At 50.2% G+C, this 22,305-nt stretch overlaps 1 protein-coding gene across 1 annotated transcript in view; it reads left to right on the forward strand.

The window, feature by feature from the left end:
• The window catches only part of ANKRD24 (ankyrin repeat domain 24), a gene marked incomplete at both ends in the record, with an annotated part of 49,214 nt that overhangs the window by 20,458 nt on the left and 6,451 nt on the right, over positions 1-22,305 (forward strand). Inside the window, 9 exons of the mRNA XM_081314913.1 lie at positions 1,172-1,359; positions 4,596-4,624; positions 5,751-5,846; positions 7,733-7,840; positions 8,994-9,035; positions 9,490-9,588; positions 11,268-11,340; positions 14,148-14,269; positions 17,468-19,036. Coding sequence (XP_081171039.1) covers positions 1,172-1,359; positions 4,596-4,624; positions 5,751-5,846; positions 7,733-7,840; positions 8,994-9,035; positions 9,490-9,588; positions 11,268-11,340; positions 14,148-14,269; positions 17,468-19,036 — 2,326 coding nt within the window. The remainder of the gene's footprint in view (positions 1-1,171; positions 1,360-4,595; positions 4,625-5,750; positions 5,847-7,732; positions 7,841-8,993; positions 9,036-9,489; positions 9,589-11,267; positions 11,341-14,147; positions 14,270-17,467; positions 19,037-22,305) is intronic.

The raw sequence follows: 22,305 nt of genomic DNA on the forward strand, positions 1-22,305 counted from the left end.
TTAGCTCGTGTTTTATGGTTGGTGTCTTGTCTTGCTCTTGTTTTATGTGAATAAATTTGGCAGGCTTTATTCCAGCCTCTTGCCGTTTGTAAAGGGGTCGTCCCTGCTTTTGCTGCAGGGCCGGTAGCAGGCTGGTACAGAACACTTGCAGAATGGAGGAGGCGGAGGAGGATGAGGAGGAGGATGGGGGTCCTTGGTGCTCTCTGAGCCTGGTGGTTTTCTTGCAGACATTTCATGACCCAACTAGGTAACATTATCAGTGATAGAAGGGAGTGGGGATTGTAGAGAGGAGAGAAGAGGAGGAGGAGGAGGAGGAGGAGGAGGAAGAAGGCTGTGAGGTCCTTGGTGCTCTCTGAGCTTGGTGGTTTTCTTGCAGACATTTCATTACCAAACTCGATAACAAACTGGACAGTCTCAAAAAGTTTTCAAAGTATTCAAGGACCCCATGCTAACAGAGAACCTTGGTGGAGCAGTGGGCTAAGGCCTCCTTAAGTAACACCAGCTGCCTGCAATTAGTGCAGGTTCGAGTCCCACCAGGCTCAAGGTTGACTCAGCCTTCCATCCTTCCCAGGTAGGTAAAATGAGGACCCAGATTGTTGGGGGCAATTAAGCTGACTTTGTACTAATGCCGCTTGGGGTGTGTGTGTGAAAGCCCTAATAAGCAGGCATATACATAGAATGAAGGCTACTGCTAAGCTTGTAAGCCGCCCTGAGTCTTCGGAGAAGGGCGGGATATAAATGGAATTAAAAAAAAAAATAAAAAAAAAAATGCACCAAGCTTAAAAGTTTTATCGATTTTCTAATTTGACATTTAAATATTTAAAAAAGCAACGTGGCAGCTGGCTTAGACGATCATTCAATAACCTGCGAGCATCGTTAGGACAAGTCTCAAACTACCACGTGAAACATTTCCTCTCTGTTCCCCTTAGTATTGACGGTCTCACGTTCAAACCCATGCCATTCTTATTACGTCAATTGAATAAAAAGAGCGCTCTGACCTTTGTCAATCATTTTTCGTTCATACCTGCCCTGGTTATTTTTTTTAACATTCCATCTTGGTAGGCCATCAGGGTCCCAATTAACTGACACTTGGTGGCGTTTCGAGAGTGACTTCCCTCATATTAACCTTGGGACCGTCTCCTCGGAGTGACGGTGCCTCTCTTTGCTTCAGAACAGCCCTGATGGTGGCTTGTGAGAATGGCAGTGTGGAGACCGTCGAGGCGCTTATCCACGGGGGCGCACGGGTCGGCCTCATCGATGCCACGGGCCGCGATGCCGCACACTACGGAGCCGCCTTGGACAATGCCCTCATTCAACATTATCTCCAAGAGGCAGCCCAGCGCCACTCTTGGGCCAGCGGTAAGACCCCCTCCCCTCCCCCCTCCCCAGTTCTGCTTCCCTGATGCTGGCTAGTCCCGTTGAAGGAAGAGGGTTTACTGGCCTTCCTCGGAGGAATTGGGACGGGGGTTCCTTCAGTCTGGATTGGCCAGGAAGAGACTCACAATGTCCTTCAGCTGGATGGCAGGTGGGCTTTTGTCCCCTTGTGTTGACCACTTTATTTTATTTATTTTATTTATTTTATTGGATTTATATACCGCCCTTTCCCGAAGGACTCAGGGCGGTTTACAGGGTATTTAAAACAAAAATCGATACAAAAGTTAAAAACAATTTTAAAAGATTAAATCAAATCCCTGAAAAAAATAAAAACCCCAACTATAATTCTCAGCCTGGGCCGGAAAGGCTTGAAGGGCCTTTTTCACATCCAAGCTCCTTACTGCTCTCTGAGCTTGACTGTTTTCTTGCAGACGTCATGTTACCCAGCTAGGTAACATCATTGGCGCACTGGGGGGGTGGGGTGTCGTGAAACATCTGCAAGAAGCCAGGAATTTCTATTGCTTTGGGAAAAACGGTCTGCTGCTCCGATCAAAACATCCTTCCTCACTCGGCCTTGGTAGATAACGTCTCCCCGACAACTGACGGTTCACTTGCATTCCATAGCCTTCCCACCTCACACCCCCCCCCGCCGTTAGGAATTCACCTGCCTCCTCCCGCCAGTGTTTGGCAAAGCTGTGAGCAAAAGCAGGCGTAGGCAGCGATGGAGCCGAGTCAGGTTTGGCCTCTAGACAGTGACAGATAGATATTGTAGATAGACAGAAGACAAGAGATAAGTAGACAGAGAGATAGATGATAGATAGATGATAAGTTAGCAACAGCAATTATACACTGCTTCATAGTGCTTTTACAGGCCTCTCTAAGCGATTTACAGAGTCAGCCTATTGCTCCCTAACAATCTGGGTCCTCCTTTTACCGACCTTGGAAGGATGGAAGGCTGAGTCAACCTCAAGCTGGTTAGGATCGAACTGCTGGCAGTGGGCAGAGTCACCATGCAATACTGTATTTTAATGACTGCGTCACCATGACTCTAGAGTAGAATGGGATAGAAAGAATAGTATTAGAAATGAATCCAAAAGAATAGAATTGGAATTGGAATTGGAATTGGAATTGGAATATGGAATGGAATAGAATAGAATAGAATAGAATAGAATAGAATAGAATAGAAATAGAATAGAAAATAGAAATAGAAAATAGAAAATAGAAAATAGAATAGAGTAGAAAATAGAATATAGAACAGAATAGAAAATGGAATATAGAATAGAATAGAAAAATAGAATATAGAACAGAATAGAAAATAGTATAGTATAGAATATAATAGAATAGATAGTAGAATAGAATAGAATATAGAATAGAATAGAAAATAGAATATAGAACAGAGTAGAAAATAGAATAGAATAGAATGGAAAATAGAATATAGAATAGAATAGAAAATAGAATATAGAACAGAATAAAAAATAGAATAGAATAGAATATAGAATAGAATAGAATATAGAATAGAATAGAAAATAGAATATAGAACAGAATAGAAAATAGAATAGAATAGAATATAGAATAGAATAGAAAATAGAATATAGAATATAGAACAGAGTAGAAAATAGAATAGAATAGAATAGAAAATAGAATATAGAACAGAGTAGAAAATAGAATAGAATAGAATAGAAAATAGAATATAGAATAGAATTAATAGAATAGAATAGAATAGAATAGAATAGAATAGAATAGGCACTTATATACCGCTTCACAGTGCTTTCCAGCCCTCTCTAAGTGGTTTAAAGAGCCAGACTATTTGCCCCCAACAATCTGGGTCCTCATTTTACCGACCTCATAAGGACGGAAGGCCGAGTCCACCTTGAGCCCATCAGAATCGAACTGCCAATGTGCTGGCAGTCGGCACTCTGCAGAATTCACCTGCAATACTGCATCCTAACCACTGCGCCCCCAGGTCTCAGACCTCGGGATGCTGCCACCCGTCCTGAATATGAGTCAGTTGCCAAGTGTCTGAAAACGGTGGCCGTGGGGACGCTGCCACGGGCGTTGTGTGAACAACGCTCCTAAGTCAATGGCGTTGTACCTTTGAACGGTCACTAAATGAGCAGTCATAAGTCGGGGACTAGCTGCATTTTACTGGCTGGCAGTTTCTACTGTCAGGACTCTCCACCCCAGGGGTCTTCAAATTTGGCCCTTTGATGACTTGTGGACTTCAACTCCCAGAATTCCTCAGTCGGCCATTTTGATGAAACTGCGATAGGCGATGTTTGTCTGACGCTTTTATGGAAAACTGATTCAGGCTTACGACCACACGGTTCGTTTCATGCATGCATTTAAAAAAAGGGGTGGTAAAATCGGCTCCGGGTACCTTGACTTATGGCCGTCACGAGTTATGATTAAACTTCTGGTCTCAAGTTACGGTTGTGAGTTGAGGACTAGCCTAGTTTCAAGTCTTTCTCTGCCCTCTAAGGGTGGGAGAGAACAAGAACCTGCATTGTTCAGGCCGTCCCGGACTTACGACCGAAGTTACAATGGCATTGAAAAAAAGGGACTTATGACCGTTTTTTCAGACTGAACGACCGTTGCGGCGGCCCCCGGGCTCCCGGGATCAAAATGCCAGCCGTTGGGCGACTGGCTCATGCTTACGACGGTCGCGGCGTCCTCGGGTTCACGCGATTCCCCCTTTTGCGACCTTCAAATGGGGGAAGCCGGATTGACTTAACAACCGCCTCACGAACTTAACCACTGCAGAGATTCGCTTAAAGACTCCGGCAAGGCGGGTCGTAAAGCGGGGCATGACTCACTTAACGAGCGTCTCGTTGAGCAACGGAAATTTTGGGCTGGGTTGTAGTCGTAAGTCGAGGACCACCTGTATAGCAGTTCAACCCCCGGTCTGTCGCCCATCTTCTCCTCGGCAAGTGACACTGACCAGACTCTTAACTAACCAGGTTTCCAGTCCCTCCCCCACCCGTAATAAGCTGTAATAAGCCCTGGTATGTTCCTATCCCAAGTGGCCTGGTGGCTGGAGAGCCCTGACAGACCTCCCGGCAATGAGGGGGGGGGTCTCCCTAAGCCCCTTCCCCTAGTTTGGTCATCTGGCTGTTTGGGGGCTGTTTCCCAGGGGCCCTGGGTCAAACCCCCCCCCCAAAAAATTGGAGGCCTGCTTGCCAGCCTTCCCTCCGTCTACCCTGATGTTTTTGTCTCTTTTGCAGAGGAACGATCCCCCGACCTGTCTTCTCAGGTAACCCCGACCCTTCCAAAAGGGCTGATGGGCGGCAGCAGCAGCTGGGGGGGGTTCAAGTCTTAACGCCCCTTCCCCTTTCTCCCCTCCCTCCCCCTTTCCCTCCCTCCCTCCCTCCTCTTTTTCCCTCTCTCCTTTCTCTTTCTCATTCCCTCTCTCCCTTCTTTCTCCTCTTTCTCCTCTCTCCGTCCCTCCCCTCCCTTCGTCCCCCTCCCCTCCCTCTCTCCCTTCTCTCTCCCTTCTCCATCCCTCCCCTCCTTCCCCTCTTCCCTCCCTCTCTCCCTTCTCTTCCTCCCTCCCCTTCCTCCCCATCCCTTCCTCCCTCCCTCTCTCCCTTCTTCCCTCTTCTTTCTCCCTCCCACCCTTCTCTTTCTCCTCTCTCCGTCCCTCCCCTCCCTTCATCCTTCCCCCTCCCTCTCCCTCTCTTCCTTCCCCTCCCTCCCTTCCCTTCTCTTTCCCCTCCCCCTCTCTCCCTTTCCCTTCTCTTCCTCCCTCCTTTCTGCTCTCTCCATCCTTCCCCTCCCTTCGTCCTCCCTCTCTCCCTCCCCTCTTTCTCCCTTCTTTCTCCCTCCCTCTCTCTTTCTTCCCCCTTCCCTTCTCTTTCTCCTTCCGTTCTGTCTGCTCTCTCCATCCCTCCCCTCCCTTCTCTTTCCCTTCTTTCTCCCTCCCTCCCCTCTTTCTCCCCATCCCTCCCTCCATTCTCCCATCTTCTCTTTCTCCCTCCCTTTCCCCTTTCTTCCTCCCTCCCTCCTTTTTCTCCCCTCTTCTCTCCCTCTTCCTGCTTTCCTCCCTCTCTCCCTCTCTCTTTCTTCCCCCTTCCCTTCTCTTTCCCCCTCCCCCTTCCCTTCTTTCTCCTTCCCTTCTTTCTGCTCTCTCCATCCCTCCCCTCCCTTCTCTTTCCCTCTCCCTTCTTTCTCCCTCCCTCTCCTCTTTCTCCCCATCCCTCTCTCCCTCCCTCCCTCCCTCCGTTCTCCCATCTTCTCTTTCTCCCTTCCTCTCTCCCTTTCTTCCCCCTCCCTTCTCTCCCTCCCTCCCTCCCTTTCCCCTTTCTTCCTCCCTCCCTCCCTCCCTCCTTTTTCTCCCCTCTTCCTCTCCTCTTCTCTCCCTCCCTCCCTCCCTCCCTCAGGCCTCTTCCTCTCGACAGTCTCTCTGCTGCAAGGAGAAGAGCCACAGTCCGAGGAAGCGGAAGGCACCGCAGCCGCCCGCCAGCAACCCCAACCAGGTCGGTGGCCGATGGGCTCGCGTGCCCAGATTGTCCACTGAAGAAAGAGATGGGGGGCCCCACCAGTCCCTTGGGCTGAAAAGGGACCATTCTGGCATTTGGGGGGGGGGTGACCAGGATATCCAGGGCTCTTGGCTCAACTCGAAAGGGGGAAATCCTTCCGGAAGGTGGAAATGGCTCGAGTATTCCCAACAGAAGAGGATCTCTGTAGCTCAGGCTGGAATGACGAAGTCCTGGGTGCTCTCGGAACTTGGTGGTTTTTCTTGCAGACGTTTCACGACCCAACTAGGCAATGTCTTCGGTGCTAGAAGGTTGGAGGAGGAGGAGGAGGAGGAGGAGGACTGTGGGGTTCTTGGTGGTCTCTGAACTTGGTGGTTTTCTTGCAGACGTTTCATGAAAGAGGGAAAAGGAGAGACAGAAAGAGAGAAGGAGAGAGAGAGAGAGAGGGGAGAGAGAGAAAGAGAAAAGGAGAGAGAAGAGAAAGAGAGGGGAGAGAGAAGAAGAGAGGGAGAGAGGAGAGAGAAAGAGAAAAGGAGAGAGAGCAAGAAAGGGGAGAGAGGAGAGGAGAGAGAAAGAGGAGAGAAAAGGAGAGAGAGAGAGAGAGGGGAGAGAGAGAAAGAGAAAAGGAGAGAGAGAAGAGAAAGAGAGAGGGGAGAGAGAAGAAGAGGGGAGAGGAGAGAGAAAAGGAGAGAGAGAAAGAGGGGAGAGAGAAAGAAAAGGAGAGAAAGAAAGAGAAGGAGAGAGAGAGAGAGGAGAGAGAAAGAAAAGGAGAGAGAGAGGGGGGAGAGAGAAGAGGAGAGAGAGGAGAGAGAAAGGGGGGAGAGAGAAAGAGAAAAGGAGAGAGAAAGAAAGGGGAGAGAGAAGGAGAGAAGAAGAGGGAGAGAGGAGAGAAAAGGAGAGAGAGAAGGGAGAGAGAGAGAAAAGGAGAGAAAGAGGGAAGGAGAGAGAGAGAAAGGGGAGAGAGAGAAGGGAGAGAGAGAGAAAAGGAGAGAAAGAGAAAAGGAGAGAGAGAAGGGAGAGAGCAAGAAAGGGGAGAGAGGGGAGAGGAGAGAGAAAGAGGAGAGAGAAAAGGAGAGACAGAAAGAAAGAGAGAGGGAGGAGAGAGAGAGAAAGAAAAGGAGAGAGAAGAGAAAGAGGGGAGAGAGAAGAAGAGAGGGAGAGAGGAGAGAGAGAAAAGGAGAGAGCGAGAAAGGGGAGAGGAGAGAGGAGAGAAAGAGAGAAGGGAGAGAGAGAAAGAGAAAAGGAGAGAGAGAAGAGAAAGAGAGAGGGAAGAGAGAAGAAGAGAGGGAGAGAGGAGAGAAAGAAAAGGAGAGAGAGCGAGAAAGGGGAGAGAGGAGAGGAGAGAGGAGAGAAAAAGAGAAAGGGGAGAGAGAAAGAAGAGAAAGAGAAAGGGGAGAGAGAGAGAAGGAGAGAAGAAGAGGGAGAGAGGAGAGAGAAAGAAAAGGAGAGAGAGAAAGGGGAGAGAGAGAAGGGAGAGAGAGAGAAAGAAAAGGAGAGAGAGAAAGGGGAGAGAGCGAGAAAGGGGAGAGGGGAGAGGAGAGAGAAAGAGGAGAGAGAAAAGGAGAGACAGAAAGAAAAGGAGAGAGAGAAGAGAAAGAGAGAGGGGAGAGAGAAGAAGAGAGGGAGAGAGGAGAGAGAAAGAGAAAAGGAGAGAGCGAGAAAGGGGAGAGGAGAGAGGAGAGAAAGAGAGAGAGAAAGGGGAGAGAGAAAGAGAAAAGGAGAGAAAAGAGAAAGAGAAAGGGGAGAGAGAGAGAAGGAGAGAAGAAGAGAGGGAGAGAGGAGAGAGAAAGAAAAGGAGAGAGCGAGAAAGGGGAGAGAGAGAAGGAGAGAGAGAAAGGGACGAGGGGACTGGCTGAAGGTTCCCCAACTACCTGTTTTACTCCTAGGAGGATCGGGACGCCTATGAGGAGATTGCGAAGCTACAACAGGAGAGGGCCCACTTTCTTCAAAAGATCCGGGGACTGGAGCAGCTCCAGGACAAACAGAAACAGGAAGTGAGTCTTTGAAGACCACCCCGGATAAAGATTTCAGTCGATCAGTATAGAGCTGGAAGGGACCTCGGAGGTCATCTAGTCCAGCCCCCTGCTCCAGCAGGAGACCCTGTACCACTTCAGACTGGTGGCTGTCCGGTCTCTTCTTAAAAGGCCTCCAGGGGTGGAGCACCCCACCGCTTCTGAAGATCAGCTGCAAATGGGTGTGGAGCCTTCACGGACATCCTTTCCGCAGCTCCGAGAAGGCTCCACACCCATTTGCCCCCACTCCAGTGGTGACCCCGAGGAAAACAGACAAGCCTCCCAGTGGCCTCAAGGACTCTCTAAAAAAAAAAAAGGATGCGAATGACCGGCTGTCTGCAAGGAGTATAAATCCTTCCCTTCCCCACCATCCCAGTCAGAGCTGAAGAAGCTTCTGGGAGGAGAAGCGAAACGTCTTCGAAGGCAAAACAAGAAAGTCCAGTTGCCTCCTGAAAAAGCACCTTCGGGACAACCCTGACCTGGGGGGACGACGGAGCATCTTCACAGACACATTATAATACTAATACTAATACTAATACTAATACTAATACTAATACTAATACTAATACTAATACTAATACTAATACTAATACTAATACTAATACTAATACTACTACTAATAATAATAATAATATAAGGTTGGAAGGGACCTTGGAGGTCATCTAGTCCAACCCCCTGCTCAGGCAGGAAACCCTATCCCATTTCAGACAAATGTCTGTCCAGTCTCTTCTTAAAAACTTCCAGTGTTGGAGCGTTCACCCCTTCTGGAGGCAGGTTGTTCCACTGGTTAATTGTCCTCACTGTCAGGAAGTACGAAGACCTCCTACTCGCTCTTCTGAAATGGGTGCATCTCGGCAGAAGCTGTGTGTCCCGTCCCCCCGCTAATCTTTGGAAAGGGACCACCACCACCACCCCTTTCCAAGCGTACCGTTAAATAAATCAATCCCGCAGGGATTGCCTTGATTAGTGATTTTTGGTCCCTGCGTTTAATTCCGCGCTTTATTTTGCCTTCTGGTCATCCAGAATTGGGAAGGGAGATCGGAGATTCGAGAGATTGGTCAATAAACCAGACATTTTCCTGGCAATGAACTTTACCTCTTCCCCCCCTCCCCCCCACTTTTGCCTCTCGGAACAGCTGGAGATCCAAAACGGCTCCTTGCCTGTTCTGGAGAAGCAGGTGAGTTTCTTTCTTTCTTTCTTTCTTTCTTTCTTTCTTTCTTTCTTTCTTTCTTTCTTTCTTTCTTTCTTTCTTTCTTCCTTCCTTCCTTCCTTCCTTCCTTCCTTCCTTCCTCGCTTCCTTTCCTTTCCCTTCCTTCCTTCCTTCCTTCCTTCCTTCCTTCCTTCCTTCCTTCCTTCCTTCCTTCCTTCCTTCCTTCCTTCCTCCCTCCCTCCCTTCCCTTCCCTTCCCTTCCCTTCCCTTCCCTTCCCTTCCCTTCCCTTCCTTTCCCTTTCCTTTCCTTTCTCTTTCTTTCTTTTCTTCCTTCCTTCCTCTTTTTTCTTCCTTCCTTCCCTTCCGTTTCCAGGACGTTCCTCTCTGTTCAAAAGAATTCGCCAGATACCCGAACAGGCGAGCGTCACACTTGGAATAAAATCTTGCTGTTGTTGTTGTGTTTTTTTTGTCGTCTTCCCAGTTAGAGGATCTTCGACGCCAACTGGCGGAGACGGCCAACGAGAAGGAAAGTCTCAAGAAGGAACTGGACATGCTGCGAAGCCGGCTTTCGTTCTGTGAGGTACCGAAGGAAGGCTTAAAGATCCAGTCGTTCCTTTGAGACGAGCTTGGGGTACGTTGTCGCGCTCCACAGGGAGCGACCGGCCCAGCCGTCCAGCCCTCTCGACGGTCAAGTTAAAGCAGGGGTGTCAGGCCGCGAAAACCACGAAAGGCACGCTGTGATTTTTTCTCCCCAAGGAGGTTTCATTGCCGTTCCTCACCTGCACACGAGATCTTGCCTGACAAAAGCAAGCTGACGTCCCTGCAAGGCGTCACCGGGTGCCAAACGGAATTGAATGAATAATAATTGAGTGGGTAGCACGTGTGCTCGGGGAACTGTTCGGGAGGAGCTGCCTGCAGCTTCTTTCTCGTTACACAAACTACCCGAACGGAGGGGGGCTCTCTTCTTGCTCCTTGGGAATACGCCCCCCCCTCCCGATGGAGGAGAATATTTGTAGCGCAGGGTTGAACTGGAGGAGGTGTGTGTGACCTTGGTGATCTCTGAGCTTGGCTGTTTTCTTGCAGACGTTTTATGACCCAACTAGGGAACAATATCAGTGCTGGAAGGAAGGAAGGAAGGAAGGAAGGAAGGAAGGAAGGAAGGAAGGAAGGAAGGAGAGGAGGAGGAGGAGGAGGAGGAGGAGGAGGAGGAGGAGGAGGAGGAGGAGGAGGAGGAGGAGGAGGACTGTGAGGTCCCTGGTGATCTCTGAGCCTGGCTGTTTTCTTGCAGATGTTTTATGACCCAACTAGGAAACAATATCAGTGCTAGAAGGGAGGAAGGGAGAGAGGAAGGAAGGAAGGAAGGAAGGAAGGAAGGAAGGAAGGAAGGAAGGAAGGAAGGAAGGAAGGAAGGAAGGAAGGGGAGGAGAAGGTGGAGGGCTGTGTGGTCGCTGGTGATCTCTGAGCCTGGCTGTTTTCTTGCAGATGTTTTATGACCCAACTAGGGAACAATATCAGTGCTAGAAGGGAGGAAGGGAGAGAGGGAGGAAGGAAGGAAGGAAGGAAGGAAGGAAGGAAGGAAGGAAGGAAGGAAGGAAGGAAGGGGAGGAGAAGGTGGAGGGCTGTGAAGTCCCTGGTGATCTCTGAGCTTGGCTGTTTTCTTGCAGACGTTTTATGTCCCAACTTGGGAACAATATCAGTGAAGGAAGGAAGGAAGGAAGGAAGGAAGGAAGGAAGGAAGGAAGGAAGGAAGGAAGGAAGGAAGGAAGGAAGGGGAGGAGGAGGAGAGGGAGGAGGACTGTGGGGTCCTTAGTGCCCTCTGGGCTTGGCTGCTTTCTTGCAGACATTTCACTCTGCACTGACGATGTTACCTAGTCTTGTAAAGAAATGTCTACAAGAAAACGATCAAACTCGAGAGAGCACCAGGGAGCCCACAGTTTTTCTCCTCCTGTCCCCAAACCCCACTCTGGTCCAGCACTGGTGATGTTACCCAGAAGGCTTAGGAAACGTCTGCAAGGAAACAACTAAACTCGGGGAGCGGCCAGGGGCCCCCTCCTCCCTCCCTCTTGAGAAGCGGGGCCATCTTCCATCACACCTGGGCAGCGTCCAGGAGAGAGAAACGCACCTACTGGCATTTGCATAAAGTCCATTTTTTTCCAAAATAGTTGCCTTCTCCCCCAGCCGAGAGCAGCTCCGTAGAGCTTGCTTTAGATTCCCACATTCTGGAAAACTCTCGACTCGTCTCGCCTTCTCTTTGTGCAGAACGACAAGGAAAATACCAGCTACGACGTGGAAACCCTGCCGGACGAAGAAGGGGAACTGCTGGAGCTTCCAGGTAAGGCCGGCCCTTAATCTTTTTTTTTAAATTTTAATTCCATTTATATCCCGCCCTTCTCCGAAGACTCAGGGCGGCTTACAAGCTTAGCAGTAGCCTTCATTCTATGTATATGCCTGCTTATTAGGGCTTTCACACACACCCCAAGCGGCATTATTACAAAGTCAGCTTAATTGCCCCCAACAATCTGGGTCCTCATTTTGCCTACCTCGGAAGGATGGAAGGCTGAGTCAACCTTGAGCCTGGTGGGACTCGAACCTGCACTAATTGCAGGCAGCTGGTGTTCCTTAAGGAGGCCTTAGCCCACTGCTCCACCAAGGCTCTTGCGTCAGAATACGGGCCGTCCTCGACTTTACGACCGCGACTGAGCCCAACGTTTCAGGTCATGAAGCGAGAGATTTGTGAAGTGAGTTTGACCGTGTTTTATGACCTTTCTGGCCACAGCGGTTCAGGGAATCACTTGCAGTTGTTAAGTCGGGAACACAATTGTGCTGCAATTGGGGGTGTCGAGTTTAATGAAGAGAAGGACGAGGGGAGACATGTTCCAGTATCTCAGGGGCTGCCCCAAAGAAGAGGGAGCCAAGCTGTTCTGCAAAGTGCCCGAAGGCAGGACAAGAAGCAGACTAATAAAAGAGAGAAGCAACCTAGAACTAAGGAGAAATTTTCCGACAGTTGGAATAATTAACCAGTGGAACTACCTGCCTCCAGAAGTAATGAATGCTCCAACACTGGAAGTTTTTTTTTTTAATTGAAAAGTTTTAAAATACATTTTATCTTTAACAATCCCCCCCTCCCCCTCCCCTACCTATCCCTCCCTACCCCTCCCCCCCTTTCCCCCCTCCCCCCCCGACTTCCCAGAGCTAAGTACAGGGTATAAAAACAAAGAACAATCATAAACATCCATATGCTACCAACAATAAATTCTTAAATCTATCACTCTCTAGCTCATATAAAATAACTACAAGCAATATTAATATTACATATAAAAAAGAAAGAAAAAAGAAAAAAGAAAGGAAGACTTATTCAAATGCTAAGTGAAACTTTTTAGTCCCGTATTTCTTCTGGATATATTCAATCCATTTTTCCCACTCCATAATATAACGTTCTTGCGAATGATCTTTCAAATAAGCCGAACACTGGAAGTTTTTAAGAAGAGACTGGACATTGCCTGAGCAGGGGGTTGTACTAGATGACCTCTAAGGTCCCTTCCACCACCACCACCACCACCACCACCACCACCACCATCATCATCATCATCATTATTATTATTATTATTATTATTATTATTATTATTATTATTATTATTATTATTATTATTATTATTATTATTATTATTATTATGTTCAGAACTGAGCAGATCTGTTGGCGAGGCCCCGTCTAAACACAGATAGACCTCTACTTGCCACCATTCATTTACTGACCGTTCGGAAATACAACCGCAGTGAAAAAAGCGACTTCATACAATCAGTCCACGCACATACGACCACTGCAGCATCCCTAAGGTCCCGCGATCAAAATCCAGCCACTTGTCCCTCTGTATGTATTTGTAACGGTTGCCGGATTCTGGGGTCACCCAATGGCCGTTTCCGACCTCCCCAGAGAGCTCCTGACCAGCAGGGTCAATGGAGGAAGCTGGACTCGCTTAACGACCGTGTGGTGCCCTTGAACAACAACCGTTTAAGAATCGTGGCATTAAAAAGTCGGAAAGTCCGGCGCGCTTCAGTTAACGGCCATCTTGCTTGGCAACGGAAATTCAGACAACACCCCCCCCCCAATTGCGGTCGTAGGTCGAGGACTACCTGTGTTACGCAGTGACCACCACCACAGGGTATCTCAAGGGTGTTGTTCTGTACCAGCCTGCTACCGGCCCTGCAGAAAAGGCAGGGACAACCCCTTTTACAAGAAGGCAAGAGGCTGGAACTAAGCCTGCCAAATTTATTGCTACAAAAACAAATAGAACAAGGCACGAACCAAGAAACAGGAGCTTTTCAAGCGGTTGCCTTCAGCAAACCAGCCCTCCCACGCATTCCCCTTTTATACAGTTCAGGGCGTGGCTTCTCTCTGCCTCCTTCCGAGGAGCCCCATTGCCTTCCTCTGTTTACTCCTGATTGACTGCCTCCTGCGTCGGGCGTCCTTGAACAGGGCCAGCTGTGGGTCATCTTCATCCACGCTGTCAGGGTCACACAGCTGGGTCTGCGTCGTGACCAGATGGGAGGGGCCTGGCTGGGGGCTCTCATTAAGCTCTTCAACACCCCCCTCCTCCTCCTCCTCTGAGTCCTCTGAATCAACTGCCAAACCCACAGGCTGACCCTGAATCACAACAGGTGTATCTGAGGGGAATACAAGTAGACCTTGACTTACAATGGTTCATTTAGCGACCATTCAAAGTTACAACGGCACTGAAAATAGGGACGTAGGACCGTGTTTCACCCTTACGACCATTTCGGCATCCCCATGGTCACGTGGTCAAAATTGGGACACTTGGCAACTGGCTCGTGTTTATGACGGTTGCAGCGTCCCGGGCTCACGTGATCCCCTTTGACAAGCAAGGTCAGTGGGGGAAGCCGGATCTGCTTAACGACCGGGGTTACTGACTTATCAACTGCCACGTTTCGCTGAACAACTGTGGCAAGAGAGGTCGTAAAACGGGGCAAACCTCACTTAACAAACACCTGACTGAACCGCAGAAGTGTTGGGCGCAGGTGGGGCCTTCTCCACCGGCTTTGATCTATTTTTCTCCACCTTCCTTCCTTCCTTCTTTTCTTTCTTTCTTTTTCCTTCCTTTCTCCTTCCTCTCTTTTTTTTAGCCACAGCTGAGCTTCTCTCCAAAAAAAGCTTAAGCGCCTCGACCGAAGAGCTCTTAGCCACCCTGCAGAGGCAGATCGAGTCCCTGACCCAGAAGAACAAAAAATTAATGGAAAAAATACAGGTAAATGGCAGCCTTTGCCCACCCTGGGCGTTTCCTCCCCTGTTCTGTGGATATAAAGATTGCTTGACTTAACCGACTCTAAAGCACAGGTGATCCTCGACTTACAACAGTTCGTTTAGTTCAAGGTTACGATGGCGCTGAAGAAAAACATGGCTTAGGGCCATTTTTTCCCTCTCTGCAACCATCGCAGCGTCCCCGCGCTCACATAATCAAAATTCTGATAGCAATAGTGGCGCTCAGAATGATACGCTGATCCTTTTACCGATCTTGGATGGAAGGCTGAGTCAACGTTGAGCCAGTCGGGATCGAACTGCTGGCAGACGGGTGGGAAGGAAGGAAGGAAGGAAGGAAGGAAGGAAGGAAGGAAGGAAGGAAGGAAAGAAAGAAAGAAAGAAAAGGGTGGGAGGGAAGGAAGGAAGGGAAGGGTGGGAGGGAGGGAAGGAAGGAAGAGCAGGAGGGAAGGAAGGAAGGAAGGAAAAGGGTGGGAGGGAGGGAAGGAAGGAAGGGGAGGAGGGAAAGAAGAAAAGGAACGAAGGAAGGAAGGAAGGAAGGAAAGAAAGAAAAGGGTGGGAGGGAAGGAAGGAAGGAAGGGAAGGGTGGGAGGGAGGGAAGGAAGGAAGAGCAGGAGAGAAGGAAGGAAGGAAAAGGGTGGGAGGGAGGGGAGGAAGGGTGGGAAGGAAGGAAGGAAAAGGGTGGGAAGGAAGGGGAGGAGGGAAAGAAGGAAAGGAAGGAATGAAGGAAGGAAGGAAGGAACGAAGGAAGGAAAAGGGTGGGAAGGAAGGAAGGGTGGGAAGGAAGGAAGGAAAAGGGTGGGAAGGAAGGAAGGAAGGAAAGAAGGAAAAGGTTGGGAGGGAAGGAAGGGTGGGAAGGAAGGAAGGAAGGAAGGAAAAGGGTGGGAAGGAAGGAAAGAAGGAAAAGGTTGGGAGGGAAGGAAGGAAGGGTGGGAAGGAAGGAAGGAAGGAAGGAAAAGGGTGGGAAGGAAGGAAGGAAGGAAGGAAAAGGGTGGGAGGGAGGGAAGGAAGGAAGGGGAGGGAAGGAAGGAATGTAGGAACGAAGGAAGGAAAAGGGTGGGAAGGAAGGAAAGAAGGAAAAGGTCGGGAGGGAAGGAACGAAGGAAGGAACGAATGAACGAACGAAGGAAGGAAAAGGGAGAGAGGGAGGGAAGGAAGGAAGGGCAATAGCAAATCAATAGCACTCAGACCTAAACACCGCTTCAGTGCTTTGCAGCCTTCTCTAAGCAGTTTAGAGAGTCATAATATTGCCCCTCCCCCAACAATCTGGGTCCTCATTTTACTGACCTTGGAAAGACGGAAGGCTGAGTCCACCTTGAGCTGGTCAGGATCGAACCGTCAAAACTGCAGGCAGGCCTGCAGTGCTGCATTCTAACCACTGCACTACCACTGCTCATATTTACGACGGTCGCTGCGTCTCCGGTGGGGCACTTGATCTCCTTTTGTGACCTTCTGACAAGCAAAGTCAACCGTCGGGGGGGGGAGGGAGCCAGATTCCCTTAACGACCGGGTTAGTAATTTAGCAACCGCAGGGATTCCCTTTATAACAAGTGTGTGGTAAGGTGAATTGAAGTTGCAAACTGACCTAACAGACGTTTCACTTAGCGACGTAAATCTTGGGCTCAGCTGCGGTCGTAGGTCGAGGACCACCCGCATCGCGACGTGTGGATGGTGATCTCTCTCTCGTCTGTGGGAATTGGCTGTTGAGCAGAGTGCAAACTAACTGGGTGCGCAGCTGGATAGTGCAATTTGGTTGTGGCCGGTTGCAGATCTGCAACCCGCCAGAATGAAGCCGCTGGCTCTCGGCAACTAGCCACTATCGCCACCATCACGTGGCTGTTGTGGGTTGAGAAACTCTGGCGGAGAGCGTCACCACAATCTGGTCCCCTGCCGCGGAGATACTGGTACTTTTCCAGATTTTACTGCAGCGTTACAATACTTTTAATCCATCCATACAAGCAGGGCCTAATAGGAGGTGGAAGAGAGACACGATAGCCAGGTTAAGCTTCATCAAGAGAAGATGGCAAGAACCCCATGGGACGTTGGGACCGGGAATAACAGACAGGTAGTCCTCGACTTACGACCGCAATCGAGCCCAAAATTTCCATTGCTAAGTGAGGCAGTTGTTAAGTGAGTTCTGCCCCGTTTTAGGACTTTTTTTTTTTTGCCCCCAGTCGCCGAGCAAATCACCGCAGTTGTTAAGTGAACCATATGGACACTAAGCAAATCCGGCTTCCCCCCCCCCCCCCAATTGACTTTGTTTGCCAGAAGCCGGCTGGGAAGGTCGCAAAAGGGGATCACGTGACCCCGGGATGCCGCAGCCGTCATAAGTGCGTGCCAGTTACCAAACGACTTGACTTTTGATCGTGTCACCGTGGGGAGGCTGTAAGGGTCGTAAGTGTGAAACCCGGTCATAAGTCAGTATCGTCGTAACTTGGAACGGTCACTAAAGAAATGCTTGTAAGTTGAGGACCAGCTGCAGTGGTCTCCTGGAGTTGCAGTCACGTGCAGCTGGGGGGATCCTTTGGCTGGAGACCCTCCCCCCCACAAGGACAGAGTCGGAATACAGATAGTCCTCGACTTACAACTGTTCATTTAGTGACCAAAGTTACAACTGCCCCCCAAAAAAGTGACTTACGACCATTTTGTCACACTTAACGACTGTTGTAGCATCTCTGTGGTCCTGTGATCAAAATTCGAACGATCGGCAACCGGCACGTACTTAACGACGGTTGCAATGTCCTGGGGTGGGGGTGGGGGTTTCACGCGATCCCCTTTTGCGACCTTCTGACAAGTAAGGTGGAGGGGGAAGCCCGATTCACTTAAGAACCGTGTTACTAACTCAGCAGCTGCGTCGACTCGCTGAACGGCTGCGGCAAGAAAGGTCGTAAAATAGGACAAAGCTCCCTTAACCACCGTCTCGCTAAGCGGTGGAAATTTGGGGGGCCCCGTTGTGGTCGTAAGCCGAGGACTACCCGGAAATAGCAATAAATTCCCTTTTAGGAAAGGCCAAGGCGCAGAAGAAACACAAAAAACGTCCGTCAGAAGTCAAGGACTGCTTGCACGCACGCAACACAACCGCTCAGACGCCGCGTTAAACTCTCTCCTGATCATTTTTGGGGTGTTGTTTTTTTGTGTGTCTCTCTCTCTTTCTTTGGTGTATCAAGTCACTTTCTCTTTTGTGCAGGTTTTAGAGAAGGAGGAGGCCGACCCTCCTGGGAATTTCATCCCTGTCATTTTGTACAACTCGCTCCGATCCGAGTTCGAGAAGCTGAAAGGGCGGCAGCTGGAAACTCAGGAGCTCCTGAAGTCCCTGGAAAGCCACGGAGCAGATGGAAGCCCCCCTCAACTCATCTCGGCCGAGGCTTACGAACGGCTGAAGGACGATTACGAGAAGCAAATCGCAGCCCTTAAGGCAGCTTTGGAGAAGACCAACTGCCCGGATGATCCGATCGGGCCGAACCAAGCGACGGAAAACCAAGCTGACTTAGAGCCGGAAGGAAAAAGCAAACTCAAGAGGGGGAGGAGAGATGAGGTGGAGGAGCTGACGAAGGAGCTGAGAGACACCCAGGAGAAACATCAGGCAGCTTTGGCAGAGGTCAAGCTTCTCCAGGAACAGATTGAGCTGGGCATCTTGTCCGTAGAGGAGAAAGAAGCTGCCGAGAGTTCCAGTATCGAACTGGAGACGGTGAAGGCCGCTCTGCGCCAGTCTCAGGAGGAGCTGAAGGAACAAGAGCAGAAGGTGAAGGAGTTGGAAGGGCTGCTCGGGGTTCACGAAAAAAGAGGGGCCCCAAACTGCTCCGCCGAGGCCTACGAGGAGATGAAAGCCACCCTTGGGGCTTCCTTGGATGCCGTCTCCAAGGAGAAAGAGGCTCTTCTCAAGAGATGCACCTCGGCGGAAACGGAGCTAAGAGAACTGAGGGCCTCCTTGAAGAAGGAGGAGGAGGAGGAGGAGGAGAACAGCCACCAGATTCTGGAAAGAAAGTCTTCCATCAACCAGGCCCTTCAAGAGGAGACCAGCAAGTTGCGAGGAGAGCTGGAAGCCATGACTAAGCGACACCAGGAAGTGAAGGGTCACGTCGAGGACCTCCGCGAAGGCCGGGAGAAGCTGGAAGAGGAGCTTCGAGCAACCAAGGAGATGTTGGCCTCTCGCTACGTCTCTAGAGCGGAGCACGAGGAGACGGTGGAGAAGCTGAAGGCCGCCTTGTCCGATGCCGAAGAAAGGCTGCTGGAGATGAGAGAGAAGTACACCTCCGCTCGGACCGAGCTGGCCGAACTTCAGAAGAGCGCCGAGGTCTACAGGCAAGAGTCGGTGCCCCTGGCCGAGCACGCCCGGGCCAAGGAGGCCTTGGAAGGCACCTTGTGGGAGTTGAAGGCCAAATCGAAGCTGGTGGAGCAGGAGCTGAGAGCCAAAGCTCTGGAGGCCTCTCGACTCCAGGCTGACCTGGACGAGGTCCGTCGGGGTGCCGTCTCCCAGGAGGCCCACGAGCAGCTGAGGGCCGCCTCGCGGGCCGAAATCGAGGCCCTGAAGGCGAAGCTGAGCGACCTGGGCTGCAAGCACGAGCGGACCTGCACCGAAGTCTTCCAGGTGCAGCGCGAGGCCCTCTTCATGAAGAGCGAGAAGCACGCCGCCGAGGCCCAGCTGGCCGCCGCCGAGAAGCAGCTGCAGAGCCTGAGAGCCGAGTCCGCACGTCTGCAGGAGCTGCACAGCCACATCGAGGACTCGGCCCAGCTGGTCCAAGAGAAAGACAAGAAGGTGAGTCAGGTTTGGGCTTGGTCCGAAAAGATGCTCTCGGATTTGTCCTGTTGCGTCCCGTTTTGGTCACCCCGATGTAAAAAAAATAAAATAAATGACTCTAGAAAGGGCGCAGAGAAGAGCAACAAAGATGATCGGGGGACTGGAGGCTAAAACATATCAGGAACGGTTGCTGGAATTGGGAATGTCCAGTTTAATGAAGAGAAGGACGAGGGGGGACAGGATAGCAGCCTTCCAATATCTCAGGGGCTGCCCCAAAGAAGAGGCAGTCAAGCTATTCTCCAAAGCACCCGAAGGCAGGACAAGAAGCAACGGGTGGAAACTAGTCAAGGAGAGAAGCAACCCGGAACTAAGGAGAAACTTGAGTGAATGAATGAACCGTTATTGTCAAAGGACAACCATGTATACATTGAGATTGGCTGAGCCTCCCTTCGTGCCCCCCCCCACAACTCACAGTGATAACAAACCCTCCATCTTGTTACACCATGTGAGCTAATTGCACAACGCACCGGCCTCGCAAGTCAAGCATGCATAAAGTTTATAAAATTATTTCCCGTTCAAGAGCCTGACAGCCCATGGATAAAAGCTGTTTTTCAGCCATTTGGTGTGGCTGGCTGTACTCCTGTATCTCCTACCTGATGGTAGGAGAGTAAAGAGGTACCGACCAGGGTGTGAGTCGTCCCTGAGGATTTTCCTCACTCTTCCAAGGCAGCGGGCCCTGGCGAGGTCATCCAGTGGGGTCAGGGGACAGCCCACAATGTCTTGTGCTGTGCTCACCACCCTCTGTAATACTTTCCTGTCCGCGGCTGTCAGACCAGCATACCAAACCACAATACCGTACGAGAGGACGCTCTCTATAGTAGACCGGTAAAAGAGGGTCCTGACAGTTAGAACAATTAACCAGTGGAACAACTTGCACCTAAACATCGGCAAGATGAAAGAGATGGTGTTAGACTTCCGGAGAAAAAAGGAGGAACCTGCCCCACTTTACATCGGGGAGGACTGTGTAGAGAGAGTTTCCTCCTTTAAATTTCTGGGAGTCTACCTCTGTGAAGATCTGACCTGGAAAGTTAACACAACTCAGGTGGCTAGAAAGGCCCAACAGAGGCTTCACTTTCTTAGGGTCTTGCGGAAGAACAGGGCAGAACAACGGCTAATGACCCTCTTTTACCGGTCTACCATAGAGAGCGTCCTCTCGTATGGTATTGTGGTTTGGTATGCTGGTCTGACAGCCGCGGATAGGAAAGCATTACAGAGGGTGGTGAGCACAGCACAAGACATTGTGGGCTGTTCCCTGACCCCACTGGATGACCTCGCCAGGGCTCGTTGCCTTGGAAGAGTGAGGAAGATTCTCAGGGATGACTCACACCCTGGACGGTATCTCTTTACTCGTAGGAGATATAGGAATATAGCCAGCCGTACCAACAGGCTGAAAAACAGCTTTCATCCGTGGGCTGTTAGGCTTTTGAATGGGATATAATCTCTGTGAACTTATGCAGAATTGACTTGGGAGGCCGGTGTGTGGTGTAGTTGGTTCACATGGTGTGGTGGGATGGAGGGTTTGTTGTCACTGTGTGTTGGGGGGAGAGAGAGCACGGGGGGAGGCTCAGCTAATCTCAATGTACATATGTTGTACTTTGACAATAAAGGTTTATTATTATTATTTAAGAAGAGACTGGACAACCATTTGTCTGAAATGGTATATGGGGTCTCCTGCTTGAGCAGGGGGTTGGACTAGATGACCTCCGAGGTCCCTTCCAACTTTACTACCATTATTAGCTGGGTCCTCCAGAGACAAGAAATGAGGATGGAAGCCCCCAAGAAATACGGGAAGAAAAGCACGAATGGGTCGAGAGGAAGGAGAAGATGAGAACATGGTGGTTGGGAAAGAGAAATATGACAGCTCAGTCCTAAGTATGTAGCTAAGTATGGGAATGAAATTTGGCCTTCAGGTCTTCTAAAGTTGCCATATGAGTTATGGCTTACATACTTGTGACTGAGCTTCTCTTTGGCAACCACGACTTTCTCCTCGCCTCCTCCCTCTGAGTCCGTTCACTCTTTTCTTCCCATATGGATTTTGGGATATTTTATTTAGAAGAATCTGAAGACCAAATTTCACGTATGAAATTGTGGAGGGATGTGGTGGAAAGGATAGCTCGCTAGGAGAACAAGATAGCAGATGGTTTCCTACCTGAGCAGGGGGTTGGACTAGAAGACCTCCAAGGTCCCTTCCCGCAATGTTATTCGGTTGGTGTAAATTGGGAATGTCCAACCTCGGCCACTTTTAAGACTTGTGGACTTCAACTCCCAGAAGTTGGCTGGCTGGCTGAGGAATTCTGGGAGTTGAAGTCCACAGTCGCCAAGGTCGGACGTCCCGGGTGTAAACTGCAACTACCCCTGGTGTAAACTGAAATTCGTTGAAGTCCGTAGATCTTAAAAGTTGCCAAGGTTGGACACTCCTGGTGTAAACTGATATTAGCTGAAATCTATTCTTTTTTCTTACCTCGGGCCTTATTTTCCTTGACTTACTATTTCTTACTTCTTTTCTGGCTTTGCCTACTATTGCTTACCTCAAAAGGGTGGGGACCGATGCAAATATGCACCTGTGCCCTCTGGTAGAGGGATCAATTGGGCATCAAGCGGAAGAATCCAGACTGTCATTTGTTGCTTACTGCAGGGCTTTTCAACCAGTGGTACGGGTACCACCTGTGGTACATCGGCACCTGGCAAGTGGTACGCGACCATCCTAGAGAAGTGGTAGCGGGGGAGGGGAATGAGCTGAACCGGTGGCAGCACCGCACAAGCCTGAGCGACAGACGGCTGGAGCTGCAGGGCTGTCAGGGCTCAGCGGAAGCGCCGGGATCAGCACCAGGATCCAGCTGGAGCTCAGCGCTGATCCTGGCGCTTCTGAGCCCAGAAGCGCCGATCAGCTGGAATGTTGCAGCATCTCCAGGGTCTTGTGATTTACATTCAGATGCTTGGCAACTGATTCATATTTATGACGGTCACAGTGTCCCAGGGTCATGTGAAGTGACCAAAACCTGCTGCAACCACCCAGCAGAGTGGGGGGGAATAAAAAACCAAACACCTACCCCACCCCATCCCCACTCCCAATCCTGAACAGAAATGCTCACAACGATGAAAACCTCGGACAGGAGGAAGAGCGCCACTGGGCGGGCAGGCAGGCGTCTTGCTCGGCTGTGGCTTGGGGGGCACTTTTTTCAGTGCCATTGTAACTTCGAACAGTCACTAAGCGAGCTGTTGTAAGT

This window comes from Vipera berus (assembly GCF_964194415.1).
Source record: "Vipera berus genome assembly, chromosome: 1".
In the NCBI taxonomy this organism is placed as follows: Eukaryota; Metazoa; Chordata; class Lepidosauria; order Squamata; family Viperidae; genus Vipera; species Vipera berus.